The sequence below is a fragment of the Selaginella moellendorffii genome, unplaced genomic scaffold (genome assembly GCF_000143415.4).
Source record: "Selaginella moellendorffii unplaced genomic scaffold, v1.0 SELMOscaffold_86, whole genome shotgun sequence".
In the NCBI taxonomy this organism is placed as follows: domain Eukaryota; kingdom Viridiplantae; phylum Streptophyta; class Lycopodiopsida; order Selaginellales; family Selaginellaceae; genus Selaginella; species Selaginella moellendorffii.
In genome coordinates this window covers 424,930-442,123 of record NW_003314347.1, presented here as the reverse complement: position 1 = coordinate 442,123, position 17,194 = coordinate 424,930, and the positions used below count along the sequence as shown (strand labels likewise).

General features: G+C 42.0%; 2 protein-coding genes across 3 annotated transcripts; both read left to right on the top strand.

The window, feature by feature from the left end:
- Window positions 1–830: 830 nt before the first annotated feature.
- On the top strand, window positions 831–3,586 carry LOC9656757. The gene is made up of 5 exons (XM_024661871.1): window positions 831–932; window positions 2,477–2,669; window positions 2,760–3,117; window positions 3,178–3,199; window positions 3,353–3,586. Exons 1-5 carry the CDS (start codon window positions 831–833, stop codon window positions 3,584–3,586), a joined length of 909 nt encoding a protein of 302 aa, XP_024517639.1.
- Window positions 3,587–6,034: 2,448 nt separating this feature from the next.
- LOC112341580 lies at window positions 6,035–7,951 on the top strand. 2 transcript variants are annotated; one of them, XM_024661930.1, is made up of 6 exons: window positions 6,035–6,341; window positions 6,469–6,497; window positions 6,553–6,885; window positions 6,940–7,047; window positions 7,099–7,347; window positions 7,405–7,951. In XM_024661930.1, the coding sequence occupies exons 1-6, from the start codon at window positions 6,221–6,223 to the stop codon at window positions 7,507–7,509; spliced, it is 945 nt and encodes a 314-aa protein (XP_024517698.1). In that variant the 5' UTR covers window positions 6,035–6,220; the 3' UTR covers window positions 7,510–7,951. The 2 variants fall into 2 exon arrangements, 1 of the variants encoding a protein (XP_024517698.1); XR_002990596.1 differs by lacking the exon at window positions 7,405–7,951 and having other exon boundaries at window positions 6,037–6,100; window positions 6,248–6,497; window positions 7,099–7,196.
- The last annotated feature ends 9,243 nt before the right edge of the window (window positions 7,952–17,194 follow it).

Genomic DNA, 17,194 nt, shown 5'->3' with positions numbered 1-17,194 from the left:
TGGAAGTTTAAATCTATAAAACTAATTAATATAAATAATATTTAAATAAACAAGCGCGTTTTTAATAATCTTGAGAAACTTTTACCTCAGGAAATGATATTTACATTAACATAAATAATCTACCGTTTAAACACTAGATTTTCTTTTGTATTTATCAAAAAATAGATTTAGAAAAAATTACAAGATATCCCCAAAAGTAATTACAATAATTTTTGTATACAGAAACTCTTGGTTTTCTTTAAAAGACTTTAATATTTTGAAATAAAAACTAAATAATTAAAATATCTTGAATTCTATTATATTTTTTCATATTTATCTCGTGATAATTATTGTATTAATATATAAACAATGCACAAATCTTTCCCAATTCGGAGTGCAAAGATGGCACAACTAACATTTGGATGAACTGATGAGGGTAGTGTCCTTAGCAAAGATGGTGCCAACTACACTTGCAACCTGTGGGAGACAATGTGCTAACTTATGAGGTGGATCTTTTCCCCTTTTCAGAATAAGTGGAAGGAAAACGGATGACTGGAACAAATGACATACATTAGAATTGAAGAAAATGCTAACACTAAAGTCCAAAAGCACCTCTTGGTGAAGAATGAAGAAAAAGGGATCCTAGCCAAGGTAAAGTGCCTGGAATGTAGAAAGGCATTATCTGTAGCCATGATTTGATGAATGGAACCTTGAAAATAACAAGATTCTCTTTATTGCAATCAAACCAGGCGGCTCATATGTTGATTGGAGATCCCCGTTTAAGACTAAAAAATTAGTATGATCCTCTAAACTTGATGACTCAGGAATTGATATGGTAAAAACTCGAGTTGATGGCCAAAGCTCAAGTGCGAGCAAGAGGGGCATATCCTGTGGTACAGTTCAGTAGAGACATAACCCTTCATCGAGATGACACTGACGCTGTGCTAGAGAAAGTTAATATCACTCTCCTTGTTGCTATTGACCAATCTCTATTATAACGGGACTGGAACCTCAAATTTGTGTTATGGGAGTCAAGACTGGAGCTGGTACTAAGGCCGGAGTTGAAGAAGAAGTATCCTTAGGAAAAGTACCAGAACAGCTAAATTCCTTATGACACGAAAAGACAATTGTCACAATAAACAACCTTAAGGCCATCATTCTTAATTGATTAATCAATTCCACTAACGGAGACATGATTGCAGTGATGCAAGCTCGGTTTGTGTCCCCAAAACACACAATAAATAGCAGAAGGTCGTGAAGTTCATGAACAGGATGTTGAGGCAAATCACACTTAAGCAAAGGTGAAAGCCAAGAAAGCAAGAAGAGTTTCAATGACCCTAATTTGCAACTTGAAGATCAAATCCATTTGATTTAGAAAACCATGAAGCTCGTGCCGGTGCCCTCCAAACTTTGCAGAAAAAATGACTTTTGGGTTCTGTAGGGCAAGAAGCTTAATTACATGGTTGCTCGATCACCAAACCTGCCATTTGTTACTATAGTTGAAGAAAGTTGCTGGTTTTCATACTAGATTGGGGTCATCACCTTGCTGAGTCATGGAGAGAGAAAAAAATACAAAGGATAAAACCACAAGAAACAAAACGAGATGAGAGGTAGATGTAAATCAAACTATCAGATCAAAGTAGACATCAAAGTAGACTACAGGATTTAAGATTGCTTACCAAGAATGGAACTCATGTATTAGTGTCTAAAACTAATGTTGATTTGCATCAACTTAGGAGAGCTAATGGAAGAAGAGAGCAATGGCCGTTGCTGCGCCACTAGGTCATCACCATTCATTTCTTTGCACTCCACAGCTGCAGTGTCTCACGCCATAATGTAGTGATAGTCGACTTCTGGTGATATTTCCTGCCTCGGATCAAATGAGTGATAGAATGAAGCTGTGGATTTGTTTGAGGAGCTCAAGGTGGGATTTGGAGCTCAAGGACTGGGAATTATTACTGTTTCAACACTGATATGTGAAGGAATCTGTTAAATCTTGTGCAGGGGTATTGAATAGTCTTCTTACTCAATGTTTTAGATTTTTCTGTAATTAATAGTTAACTAGTACTTTGCATACCCATGCACTACATGCAGTACCAATTAACTAGTTGTTTGTATAGCCCACTTATACTTACAAATCTTTACATATTCTTAATCTGATCCAAATGTGATCTCAAGTAATATGACAGTATTTCACTAACAAAACTGCTTATCATGGAAAGTGGAATAATCTTGGCCGATGAGAGATCAAATTGACCATCCTCTAGTGACCAGTAGAAGTTAGTGCCAAGATATAAACCACCAAGCAAGAGGCAAAAGACCTTATCACGAATCAAAAATTTCAAATTGTCTAGACTTAAATCTTACAAACTTAAACAAAGTTTATACTATCATTAAACCTCGATTACAAATAAATTTAGCAATAAACCAGACAGAGCCTTAAAAGAGAATATTCATCTCTTGCGGCTTATAGGCGTGGGAGCTATGTTCAGGTTAGCTCCACAGCCCCGAGAGTAGGGCTTTACGGCAGGTCAGGGAGGGATTGAGGCAAGCGTGTTCGTCGCGGAAGAAGCAAGCGATTGCGCTGAGTGATAGCGCCGCCAAAAGGATACGGCATTTGTTAGACTTGTGGAACAAACATTACTTGCGCGTGGGATGCAATGGCTACTCCTACACCATGAACTACGCAGGCAAGCTAGGATACAATCAATCCTTTGCTTCTCTTCCTTTTTTTGCGAGATAGAGAAAGACTTATGGCGAATGCTTCCTTCCTCTGGCAGATCAAGCGGAGCGCCATGACGAGCTCGTGGAGGACAACGGCGGTCGACCCGCGAGCGCTGATGAGAAAATCATCGGATTTCATCAAAGATCGCATAATTGGGAGGATGGCACCAATCCATGGGAGGACGAGCTCTTCTACAACGAGCGGATCAATAATCTGTCCAAGAGAGTGACGAAAGAGCATATCGATGTGCTCAGGGCCAATGCCAACCCAGATCACATATGCATTCTTCAAGAGTGTTACATGAAGTTCTTCCTCCATTTCATTCTTCGAGAGAAAAGTTCCAGCTCCAATATAAGATCTCGAGAATCTGATGCCGTTCGTTGTTGTGGATGCGTTCCAAGGAGTGGTCTCGGGTTTGAAAAAAAAATGGCATACGGTGACATGGTTTAGATTTTTCCGTCTGCTGTGAACAGGTGTTGCTCGTGGATGTGGATGGCAAGCTTTTGCCGCGTTTGCCAACCTTGGCTCTTATTACGCTGTTGGATTGGTCGTGGCTTACGTGCTGCCCTTCGTTCACATGAACGAGAAAGGTGGGCCGAAAAGACACTGTGTTTCCTTGTCCGACTCACGTGATTTTTTCGCTTTCAGGGCTTGATCATTGGGATTCTGTGTGGCCTTTCGACGCAAGCGATCTCACTGCTCACTATTTCTGTAAGAACCAACTGGAACAAGCAGGTATACGGTGGTCATGAGTTTTTAGTCGGTGGTCATGGTTTTAATGTTTCCCATTTCTTTCACGCAGGCACAAAAGGCTTTGGAGTGAATGCAACTGGTCACACCGTTACTGAGTTGATACCGAGTTTCCGGATTATAACATTCTGACCTGCATTTTTACTCGCGCAGGGAAGTAGGAAATTCAAGAGAAGTCCTTCAAATATCTATTATGATCTCACTATTGTCCGCAATGTCAAGATGAGGAGGAGAAAACTCATCGCATCCAGGTAGATTTTTTCTGTATGTCATTCTTGACTTTGCAGTGCTCTCACCGCAAAGCTCAAGTCCACCACCGAATTGAAGACACCACCTTTAGCAGGTGGAAGATTGCTGAGCACTTGCAAAGGCCAGGAACCATCCTCGTTCTGCATCTTGAGCAGCAAGTCCACGTCTATCGTGTTCCGGATTCCAAAACGCCTGATGAGCAGAATCCTTTTGGCAACGTCGAGTGGTTTCGACTCGGTCTCGTTCCCGATCCGGTTGACGAGCGCCGCCTCCATCGCTCGATAGACAAGATCAAAGTCGGGAATCTCCCTTCTCTCCAAATGTCGCGAGAACCCGGCCATACATGAACAAGAAGTCCTCCTGGCTGAGGTAATAGCGAGTCCCGTATAATTAAATCTCTAGATCAGACTCTCGTTGTGGCGGACAACCGGGTGATCTTCCATGGAGAGCGCATAGGCGAGATAGACAGCGTTGGCTATGACGACCGGATCCACGCGAGGCCTCCACGTCCAGGAGAAGCTGGTTTTGATCGTTGACGTTCTCGAGACAAATCTCCAGAAAATGCATGGCTTGCGCGGAGGTGACGAGACCAAGATCAAAAAGTGTGGAGACACAAGTTGACATGGTGTCGATGCCCGGCGGATATCGCGAGACGTCGGCACCGAAGTAACCGAAGGGATGGCCGCGCTCGATCAGTGCCTGGAGAGATTTCATCCAACCGAGAGGAAGGCACCAGGCCGCCACGCAGGGAAAGAAGATCTCGGAGACGAGCTCGTGCCGGCCGTTGTCAAGCAGGTAGAGTGATTTGAGCTGTTTGGACCTCACCTCCTCCTTGACTCGATCCATCCCCAGCTTCACAGCTCGAGGCAGCAGGAACCGACGCTTCAAGAAATCCTGGCAAGCTTTCTTGTTGGGCGAGGCATACGGGAGAGCGAGCAAGCTCTCGAATGCGTGTTAGCGCGGCCATCTCCACGCTTTTATCGACAATCACAGCATGGGACCTGATATCTCCAAGGAGGGAATCTAGATCGCGGGAGATTGTAGCGAAGTTCTTCCAGAGCGACACTGGGAAGAGGCTGTAAACTCGGTCCCACTCTTGTGGACGAATATCTATCCATCCGAGGAGCTGCCGCCTCGTTGACTGGAGCAGTGACAGTAGCTCCTCGTCTACCTCGCAGCTGGAAGCGGCCTCGAGCAGCATGGAATCCACGATAGGTGGCTTCGTGAGCTTGAATTTGCGCGAGATTGTCGAGATTGCGGCAGTGCGATCGAGCTCTCCGAAAGTATAGGCCAAGAAGGAGGAGTGCCTGCGGAGAAGATCTCCCTTGTCTCCACATCCAAACTTGAGCAAGCAAGCAAATCTAATAATTATCATCTTCTTCACGCTAATTTATACTCTAAAGCGTTGTTAAGGCTACTTTTAGAGATTGTTATTTAGTCAACAGTGGTGGATGCTCGCTTTTGGTATGGTTTGGAGCTATACATGGTGTGGACATTGAGCATAGGGGGTCTTTGTCTCGCTGCCCAGCCAGTTCAAGCTTGCTTCTGAATCATGAGCTTCTACATCTTTAATCATATTCTTTTGCAATCTAGAGAACAAGTTATCTGCCACTGAACGAGGCACGCATTGGCAGCTGCAACTATTCAGTACAATAGCAAAATCCATAGAGATGATCAATATTCTACAGACGTCAGCTAGAAAGTGCCCACAAAAACACCTGTGAGAGATATTTGGCTTGAGGGAGATGCTGCAACTTCCCAGTTCCTTGCCCCGACTGAGTAGGCTAACATTTTGCCACATTTTGTATTTTTGGAAATGTTAAGGTATTCGTAAGCAAATGTTTAATTGGCAAGAAGTTTTGTTTATAATTTCTAAACATTCTTTCCGGATTCTCGCAGCTGCTTGGAAGCAACCACTGTCTCAATGAATGTTTATAGATTAACAATTAAAGAACATTTAAAGAACATTCTTAAAGAATCATTCTCGCCGCATATGACCGAGACAGTGGTTGCTTCCAAGCAGGCGACTCTGCCAGCATCTTGTGGAACATAGACTTGGCATCCCTCATTGCGTAATCAAACTTTATACCGATTCACAAGACCCAAGCAGCAGTTCACAAAGAACCACACAAAGAAATAGAAAAAGAAATCGCGCTGGAACAACAAATGCTGCTTCCTGGCTGCTCACAACAGGACCTCCATTGCAGCAGCCAAAAGAATATTATTATTTAGATTTTGAATTGGTATAATATAATATTGTACCTGTCATATTCGAAGGTAAACTTTTTCTATCTTTTCTACAGGTAGCCCCAAAAAGGAATATTCGTCTGATGCGGAGGCTATCCCTTGAGGCGAGAGAGCGGCGATCTCTTGTGACTCGCTGGGAAGACACCGCAGGTAATGACAGTGCGTCCCGGAAGAAGCAAGCGATCGCTAAGAACTCCTACATTATTGGCAAGCTAGGATACAATCAATCCTTTGCTTCTCTTCCTTTTCTTGCGAGATAGAGAAAGACTTATGGCAAATGCTTCCTTCCTCTGGCAGATCAAACGGAGCGCCACGACGAGGTTTTATCGACCCGCGAGCGCTGATGAAAATCATCGGCACAAAGATGGGTTTCATCTGAAGATCGTCTCAAGTAAGTTTAAAGTTCTTCCTGTCCAAAAAGACACTGTGTTTCCTTGTCTGACTCACGTGATATTTTCGCTTTGAGGGCCTGACCGTTGGAGTGCTAACGTGCTTGTTTTCACTATTGTCATGTCAAGATGAGGAGGAGAAAACTTATCGCATCCAGGTAGATTTTTTCTATATGCAACTTATAATCGACTCTTTCAATCTTGACTTTGCAGTGCTCTCACCGCAAAGCTCAAGTCCACCACCGAATTGAAGACACCACCTTTAGCAGATGGAAGATTGCTGAGCACTTGCAAAGGCCAGGAACCATCCTCGTTCTGCATCTTGAGGAGCAAGTCTACATCTATCGTGTTCCGGATTCCAAAACCCCTGCTGAGCAGAATCCTTTTGGCAACGTCCAGTGGCTTCGACTCGGTCTCGTTCCCGATCCGGTTGACGAGAGCCGCCTCCATCGCTTGATACACGAGATCAAAGTTGGGAATCTCCCTCTTCTCTCCAAACGTCGCGAGGACCCGGCCATACATGAACAAGAAGTCCTCCTGGCTGAGGTAATAGCGAGTCCCGTATACGAATCCGCCGCTTAACAGATATCTCTGGATCAGATTCTCGTTGTGGCGGACAACCGGGTGATCTTCCATGGAGAGCGCATAGGCGAGATAGACAACGTTGGCTATGACGACCGGATCCACTCGAGGCCGCTCCACGTCCAGGTACGTGAGAAGCTGGTTTTGATCGTTGACGTTCTCGAGACAAATCTCCAGAAAGTGCATAGCTTGCGCGGAGGTGACGAGACTAAGATCAAAAAGTGTGGAGACACAAGTCGACATGGTGTCGATGTCCGGCGGATAGCGCGAGACGTCGGCACCGAAGTAACCGAAGGGATGGCCGCGCTTGATCAGTACCTGGAGATATTTCATCCAGCCGAGAGGAATGATCTCCGGAAGGCACCAGGCCGCCACGCAGGGAAAGAAGATCTCGGAGACGAGCTCGTGCCGGCCATTGTCAAGCAGGTAGAGTGATTTGAGCTGCTTGGATCTCACCTCCTCCTTGACTCGATCCATCCCCAGCTTCACAGCTCGAGGCAGCAGGAACCGACGCTTCAAGAAGTCCTGGCAAGCTTTCTTGTTGGGCGAGGCATACGGGAGAGCGAGCAAGCTCTCGAAGGCATGTAGCGCGGCCATCTCCACGCTTTTATCGACAATCACAGCATGGGACCTGATATCTCCAAGGAGGGAATCTAGATCGCGGGAGATTGTAGCGAAGTTCTTCCAGAGCGACACCGGGAAGAGGCTGTAAACTCGCTCCCACTCTTGTGGAGGAATATCAATCCATCCCAGGAGCTGCTGCCTCGTTGACTGGAGCAGTGACAGTAGCTCCTTGTCCACCTCGCAGCTGGAAGCGGCCTCGAGCAGCATGGAATCCACGAGAGCTGGGTCCGTGAGCTTGAATTTGCGCGAGATTGTCGAGATTGCGGCAGTGCGATCGAGCTCCCCGCAAGAATAGGCCAAGAAGGAGGAGTGCTGGAGAGCCCTGCGGAGGAGATCTCCCCGGGGGCCATTGTCTCCACATCCAAACTTGAGCAAGCAAGCAAAGCTAATGATTATCATCTTCTCAGCTGATCACTTCATGCTATGCAAATTTATAAAGCCTATGACTGAAACTAATCATTTAGTCAAAGTCTCATGCACCGAAAGTGTAAAGGTAATTGCCTGTGTAAGTGGGAGGAGTTTGACAATGTTTTGGATTGTAACATTGGAATTTTTCTCCACTTCTTGCCTTTTAAACGGTTCATAATTTCTTGTATGTCCCTACAATCACGGAACTCACCGCCACACATTGCACTGTCGGTGGAAGGTCACTTTTGGAGCTGCACGTTTTGGTGCTGTTGAGCTGTTTAGACTTGCCATCTAGAAAACAAGTTGTCTGCCACTGAATGAGGCATGTATTGGCAGCTGCATACAGTAGCAAAAACCATAAAAATTAGAGATGATATTATAAGCATGTTTCTGTGGCTGATCCAAAAACAGTGTGCCCACTTTAAGGGTTTTTAGTGTTGGGCATCATGGAATATCTTTATTTTAAATTTTATTTTTATAAATCTAAAATAAAATTATAAAACTCAGTTTGTGAGTGGTTAAAATATGGGAATAGGTATAAGAATGGATGGACTAGATTTAGTCCCAAATGAACGATTTATATGCTATAGTACCATAATTAGTGTATTACCTAGCCAGGTTAATATATGTATATACATATATGTATTTACAAACTTTATACCATCCTCCCCTCTAGAAGATGAAAAGGTGATGACAATAAATTAGATGGAACAAAACTGAGCAATTATAAATTACCACAAGAATTTGAAACTCACATAAAACTACCAATAAAGTTGTTAGCAACCATGATTGAAATAAAACCCAAAACCATAGCATAAACATTAGTTAATTATAAAATCCTAATGAACCAATTATAACTTCATGTGCAATTGCCAAATGCTCATTCCAACCTTGAAGCCATAACTTTGAATTAAAGCAAGAAATTTTAAGAATCACTATAATTTATGAAATGCCATTGTAATAAACGATATATCCCATGTTTAAGTTTGGGAGCTAATAATCCTCTGAGACCATTGTTAATTTAGACTTACGGCCATAAGTAGATCCTAATTTTGCATCTTCCCTTCGATTAACATCCAAGGCTTATGTTAATTTAGACATATAACCTATACCTTTGTTTAGCACTGCACATAAGAGGTTGAACTCATTCCATTTATTCTTCATATCTTCTTTATCCCCTCTTTGAAAGAAAAAAAGTTTTGAAGCACTAACTCTATTTAGACGCATTCGTCCTCACTCCATTATTTATGTTTGACCTCATTCCACTATTGTCTTTGTTTAGGGTTATTATATCAAGGTTGAATTTTCCATTCAAATTTACTATGTTTGTCCTCACTCCACAATCCATATCATTTGTCTTTGCTTTATTACTGTATCTACTTGTCCTCACTCTATTGTTGGGGCTGAACTCCTATCTATCCTCTCTACTCCCTCATTCGAAAAAAAAAAAAGTTAGAAAAGGAATTTGTAGCAGTTGACAAGGCAAAAGTAGGGAAATTAAAAGGACAAATGTTCAAAACTTAGAAAATACAGAACTTCTTATCATAAAATACTTTGGCCACCATAATAGAAGCAAAATATTCACACCACTCAACCTTGTCAATGTGAGACATAAAATCCCTAGGCCCCAAAGAAGAGCCGAAAGGGTGCCATATGATAATGGTTGAGGTGGAAGCCAAATGAGTGTAACATATATGGACTAAAAGCTCCAACTTAAAAAGTCGAGAGCGAAAATGGAACTCCCAATAAAGTGCTCGAGGAAGGAGCATGAAACGAGCAATAAGTGAGTTTTTAAAAAAGAGATACAAAAGGATCAACACATGACACGTAGAAAGATCCAAGATGAAGTCTGAAATGGACCCAAGATGGAGTCCGAGATAGACCCGAGATGGAGTTCGAGATGGAGTACAAGATGGATTCGAAATGGATTTCGAGATGGACTTAAGATGGAGTCCAAGATGGACCCAAGATGGAGTCTGAGATGAAGTCTGAGATGGACCCAAGATGGAGTCTGAGATGAAGTCTGAGATGGACCCAAGATGAAGTCTGAGATGGAGTTCGAGATGGATCCGAGATGGAGTCCAAGATGGAGTCCGAGATGGAGTCCAAGATGGAGTCCGAGATGGAGTCCAAGATGGAATTGAGACTGAGACCAAGACCAAGACCAAGTTTGAGTCTGAAACCGAGACTGAGACCAAGTCCGAGTCCGAAGACTATACTACTAATACTAATACTAATACAAAAGCTTAAAGTGATCATCCCCTTAGGGGGGAGGGCTATAGGGGGTTCCAAAAGGGAGAGTGTGGGGGTTGGACCCAATGGAGCCATTTTGGCTAGGAAAGGTTAATTTGGCCTAGGAAGGTTGTACTCAAGTGTTGGGTGATGAGATAACCATTGGGAAGTCCAAAGTTAGTGTCACGAATGTGGCTTCGGGTATCGAAAGTTACCTGTCGACCAGTCATTACGGACACTCTTACCTTACTGCCATGATGGCAGGAGGTCGGTATTGCTGGGCCTGTTATCAGTTTCCCACTTGAGCTAGTTGAGAAACTAGTCAATGACCATGCACTTAAATCGGATAAACATAAGGTAGGAACTCCTTGCTGAGCATATTCGGCCTGGTTTGAGAAACTCCTGTCATTGGCTTGCATTTGCTAGTATCAAGAACCCTTGCGATATTGAGCTTGGTCCGTCAATATTTGCTAGATGATAGCTTACCGTGTCTGCCAAACACTCTTGCTATCATGCCCTTTGTGTTAGTCTCATTTCGGTCCTAAATACTATTTATGGAAAGTGTCTAGATTTGCTCATTTGGCATATTTATGGAATGTAGAGATTGTCCTGAACACAATGGTGTTCGTCCCGTATCCAAATTCGCAATCTAGCACCATTCCATATTTAATAAATTTTGAGCTTATCCCAGAGACTAACTCTTAGTACTAAGGGAGGCTTGGGGTGAAAGCCCAAAGTGTGTGTCCCTCAAGGAGGGGTTGTAGGGGGTTCCAAATGTATAGTAGGGATAGTGGATAGGTCGGGCATGGCCGACCAACCTGAGGTATAGTCTAGCTCCCGCTTATGTGCCTATCCTTGTTCTGCGTCTGGCTTGGGTCTAAGCCCAAGTTCCATTCCATGCTAGCTGGTGGAGTACCTATGTCCTTGCGTTAGGCCATCGGTATGCCGAAATAGCACTAAACTTCGTTTGGCTCCGTTTTGCATGCTAGTCTTGGCATTGGGATGTTGGTTGCTCCAGGACTGTTCCAAGTCACTCCAGGCTTCTGTCCCTTCGCTCCTTGGGCTGTATGCTCAGGAGTTGCTCCATGGTCTAGTTCTGTCACTCCTTGGCTCCATGCTTGGGAGTTCGGCACCATTCCTTCGTTCAGTGGCCAAGGCCCTGAACCTCGGGTTCCACACCACGTGTCCTATGGACATGTGGTATGTGACACATGGCATCTGTCATGTGGCACAAAGACGGTTTAGGTTCCGCTTCGTGGTGTTATCCTATGGTAAATCACCATAGGATAAAGGGTAAAAACCACATGCACTACATTTGGTATTAGAGGATATGTCTCAGCAAGTACTATACAATGAGATTGGGCAACTAGTCTTGTTGCATATGCAGAGATGAAAACGATGATCGAAGTGGGTACATATTTGGGTGCCAAGGCTTTGCAATCGTTCCTTGGGTATGAATTTGGTTACTTTTTTGTACCGTAATAATGTGAGCTTACTCTTGGGCTCATAGGATGGATTTGAGGTATACCATTTTGCACAAGGTTGAGCTTGGGTGAGTGAGTGAGACACATTAGCAACTCAAAGTTACATTTTGAGTTGGTAGGATTAATGTTAGCCTACTGTTGGTTTCATGAGTTGTTCCATGTACCATGGGTAAAAGTAAACCTTCCCTAGGTTTGTTATGAGTGGCAAATAGGCTGGTCCGTAGCTGTTTAGCATGGCATTAGTGGGTCTTTGCTAGGCATGATTACAAATGGATCAATCAAGACTGTAAGGATTAGTCTATTGGTTCAAGTAGTCATTGCCATGCTCTCTCATAAACTTTTCTTGGATTGGACTGAAAGCAGTGCGACGCAAGCTTGAGGTTTAGTCAAAGATGAGACCAAAAAGAGAGTCATCGAGGACGAAGGATCAAACACGTAAATCATTTCTTCTTCTTGAAGAGATGATTTGCAACGAGGTGTTAACTCATTGTTCGTGTTCACATCATGCAATCAAAGAGTCTCTACCTTGATGCATGTTGGAATTGACGGTCTTGTAAATGGTGAGTCATGGGATGGATAGTAGTGAAACACTATACAATTTTATCTAGACTTATTATTGGAAGACTTGGGTTGCAATGCTCAATTCTTTTCTGGGGAACTTTGCTATTGCTTCTTGAGTAGCTTGGTGTTGGATTAATTTTGAGTTTGGTCAGAAAAAGAGTGGCATGAGCTTGACTGTGTTATGAACAAAAATTAGTAGTGTTGAGTGTTGTAAATCTTTATTGATGGGATGTGACATTTATGTTGCATTTTGTCGAATTGAGTTACCACTTGATATCCACATAAACCTTTGAAGTAATGACATAGGTATTACTTATGGTGTTACTCAATTGATAATCAAGTCATTGTGATATTTATATCATATCCATGTGATAATGAGCAATGTGTTTATAAAGTTGCTTGGTTAAACGATGATCAACCCCAAAATGGTTGATAGTGATGTTAGTCTATTTGCACGAAGTAGCATTGAAGTAGCTTTGACTAAATTCTCTATAATGGTCAATTATGCTAAGTTTAAGTTGATTCCTTGTTCCTTGGGGGTTTGCCCATTAAAGTGTTAAGCATTCACTTGCTATGGCTTGTTGGTTTATCCATTAACACTTGGAGTAAATTCTTGGATGGAGAAAATGTGTAATTGAGGCATTGATATCACTAGCACTTGTGTTAGTGAAAGTGATATTATTATTTTAAGTGATGAGGAATTTTCCCTAGACCTTGATTTTTCATGTCATTTTTTTTGTTAGTGTTTTGGCTTTACATTGGATCTTGAAGGTGATTGAAGAAGAGTGTTAGTGCAATGTGGATATCTAAAAATATAGTCTTTGTGATCAAGCCTTAGATGTTCACTTTGCACTTTGCAGATGTCGGTATTGGATGTCGAAAGTATAAGCAAAGATGTTTGATGCTTTAGCATATTGTTGGGTCATAAGAATTAGTGTTAAAGTGAACCTATGTGAAGTGTAGGTAGGAAAAGCTTATTTGAGTCTTGAAAGTTTGTATTCCTAGACTAAGAGTCATTCTTTCTCTAGAATGGAAAATTTTCCATAAATTTTCTTAGACTTTTCCAATGGCTGATTTGTTAATCACTTTGCCCGAAAACCATTCTATTTTCGTAAAGCCAATACAAACTAGTGAAGGGGTTGGAGTTGGCTTCAGTTAGCTTAGACCTTAGTAGATAGTTTGTATGATGCAACATGAAAGGGATGTTAACTTTTGGAGTTAAGGCAATTGAGTTGGATAAAGTCTAGAGTTGGTGTAAAAAAGTGGCTATTGCACTTTTCTAAGAAGGGTGACCCTTGTGCCTTTTTCCTATAACGTTATACTTGGTGGCAGGTTGCACTTTGCATTTCATTAAGACTCTATAAAAGTAGTGAGCTCTCACTGATCTTGACTTGGTCTTGGTGGCCTTGCACCTTGGCTGAGGATGGTGATGTCTAACTTAGTTGTTTGCGGTTGAGATGTTGGTACCCATACTATAGCTTTGTCTAAGTGGAGGTTGTGTACCGATATAAGTCTATCTCATGGTCTTCACTTTAGTTTCGAGTAAGTGTTGGTCATGTATAGCTAGCCTCTTCAAGGCATGCTCAGAGCTATTGATTAAATGCATTAGTGAGCTTATTGCGGTTGAGTTGAATTCGAGAGGTCATTTGGTTGGTGCTTGTCCATGAACCTTTACCTTGTACCTAAGGTATTATGTTCATGTTGGACAAGTATGTGACTCGATAACATGAGTTTAGTGTTTGAATCTTGTGAAAGGCAAGTTAAAAATTAATTGTTGGTTGCTTTGCAACTAGTGATTGCTTGTAAATTTTGTCAAAAATTGTGATACTTACTTCACTTGATGATGATTCAGTAGTGATGGGCTTGCTTTACTAGATGGTGTTGTGGAGGATCGTGTCATTAAACTTATATGGTTTTCCATGTTAGTACGTTGACTCTACCTTTGTCAATATTATTTAGTTGCATTTAGTTCGTAGTGTTGGATTTCATTGAGTCTTGGACGTGGTGAAACACTCCTTGATGAAGTGTTATCTGTAACTGAGTTTTGCTGAAGGATTAGTCTTGGATACTAACTAAAATATCTTCGACTTTGGTTAGCTTAGTTGCTAAGGAGCTTTGAGTGGTGATTCGCTTTTGCTTTCTTTTAGCTTTGTTCTGGTGTTGATGGCATTGAAGTGATGCCTTGTCGTTGACATTATTGATGTTGAGATTCCACTGAAATGAGATGTCTCTCCGTAAGATTGATATTGAGTTTCATTAGTCTCAATGAATATAGTGTTGATAATTTGGCTATGGCTTTGTGTTATTGGCATTTGTGCATTTGCTAGTTAGCAACTGTATTGACGTTCAAATGAACTGAGTGGCAAGTTGAGTTAGTTGTGTTCTGGATGAAATTGTTTAATAGAGGTTGAGCTTTAGCTTTTTCTTGAAAAGTGATTCAGTCGTGGTCTATACTAACTGTACAGGAGAAAGAGTTAATGATCGGTATTGGAAAGTTTGAATCTTTATTGAGTTTAAGTTGGAATATATCGATCATTAATTATTCTTTTTGTGCTTGTTATGAAGTGAGTTACGTCTTGTTATAGATGGATTTATGGAGGATCGATTAGATGATCACTTATTGAGCATAGCTTTGTTATATTTAGCTTTTGGATTGATGCAGATATGCTCTTCATTAGCTTTGGTATTATGAAGTTTAGCTTACGGATGTGTTGAGGAGGATATTGTGAGTTATACCATGATTTCTTCTTTAGCATTGAAATTAATTATGCAAGACTTGTGATCATTATTAGGCAAGACTTGGCTATAAACTTCTTTGAGCTTTTGGTTCTTTGAGTTTTCATGCTCATTGTTCCATTTGTTAGAAGTTGTTAGGGAAGGCATTTTGGCTCATTAGCTTCAATGTTAATGTTGGCTTTTGCATCTGGTAATCGTTGGTAATAATTGATTATCATCTAGGGTAGTTGATTATCCTTATCAAAGATTTTGCTTGATTATTGTTGGTAGATTGTTTCTTCGATGATGATTATGCATCTTTACATTGGTGGGATGATTGATATTCTTTCATGATAGTTAGTTATTCTCTTTGATAGCTTATGGCTTTTCTCAATACCACATGTTCTTTATGGTTTACTCTAGATTGGTCTTTTGGGTTTGAAACATCAATAGGATGTTGCTGACATTTGCTTGAGCAATTTTGGTTCCTTAGTATTATTGACTAGGATCTATTTGGATTGGCTAGTGTGATAGTTGGCATGAACGAATGTTTGTTAACCATGCAACATTCATTCTATTCTGTTAATTGTTGCTTGAGTTAGCTTTGATAGGTTGGGATGTTATTTCCTTCGGGTGATACATTCGCAAGCATTATACTTGTTAGTCAATGATACTTTGTGTTCTTTGAGTTATCTTTAGTAAGTTGTTTGGTATACTATCTACCATCTTTGGTAGTTACATTTTATCAATGAGTTATACACTAGTTATTGAATTTTGTTGGATGGTGAATCCTATGTTTTCCAAGCATGATGATCTTGGTGGTTCCTATACTATACTATTAGTTTATTGGATGATAACTTACTTGGAATACTTTTTGTGTTCTAATCTAAGATATATTCACTGATAATTAAGTCTTAAAGCTATCATTGTCTTTGACTTTGATATTGTCCATCTATTGATCTTTGAGTTTGGGCCAGTAATGGGCAAACTGGCTTCAGCACTTCGTGTGCATATTGAAATCTTTAGTCATGGGGTAGCTACTGTCAACTGGTCACATCACCCGCCTCTTTGTCGATGTTCCTTCTTCCGTTAAAAGGGTGTGACCGTGTAAACAACTCTAACTGCTTGTTTATAGTAATCTATCTAAACCTTACTGACGGGTTTGGTTTCTTTACTCATGAGGGTTGGGGCCTCTAGCTTCTCTCTCTATGCCACTTGCGGGCAGAGGCATATCACACTTTTGTAAGCTGGGTGACATCTAGAGTAGCACGGATGGCTAACTCCGTTGGTCATTTCCTTGTCAGCGACAGCCGGAAGGTGTCTAAGTTGGTAGCACATCTGCGTTATACAAAGAGGTTGCCTCCTAAACTCATTTAAGTTGGTGTATTTCTCATATAGTGTGATTACCATGAACCTTTTTTAGAGTTGTTTCCTTGGCGGTATTCTAGACTCGAGTATGCATCGACGAAGACGTCGATCTTCCCTAGGGGGGGTGTTGTGAATGTGACTTTGGGTATCGAAAGTTACCTGTCGACCAGTCTTTACGGACACTTTTACCTTACTGCCACGATGGCAGGAGGTTGGTATTGTTGGACCCTTTATCAGCCCTTCTTGTTCAAGTGTTAGTAAATTGGACTTTGCATCTGTACTTGGCCGAATGAGCATAAGGACGGAATTCCTAAGTGTCTATTCAGCCAAGCATACTTGGCCTGGCTTTTTAGTTCTTTTTTGCTCTGTCTTGCACTGGCTTGACAAGAACCCTCGCATATTGAGATTGGTCCCTCAATATCGCTACATGATAGTTTACCGTGTCTACCAAAGACCCTCGCTATCATGCCTTTAGTGTTAGTCTCATTTTGGTCCCAAATGCTATTGATGGAAAGTGTCTAGATTTGCTCATTTGGCATATCTACGGAATGTAGAGATTGTCCTGAACACAATGGTGTTCGTCTCGTGTCCAAATTCGCAATCTAGGGACATTCTATATTTAGTAAATTTTAAGCTTATCCCAAAGACTAACTCCTGATACTAAGGGAGGCTTGGGGTGAAAGCCCAAAGCGTGTGTTCCTCAAGGGGGAGGGGGGGCTGTGGGGGGAAAGCCCAAAGTGTGTGTTCCTCAAGGGGGGGGGGGGGGAGGGGGGGCTGTGGGGGGTTCCAAATGTATAGTAGGGATAGTGGGTAGGTCGGGCATGGCCGACCAACCTGAGGCATAGTCTAGCTCCCGCTTGCGTGCCTATCCTTGTTCTGCG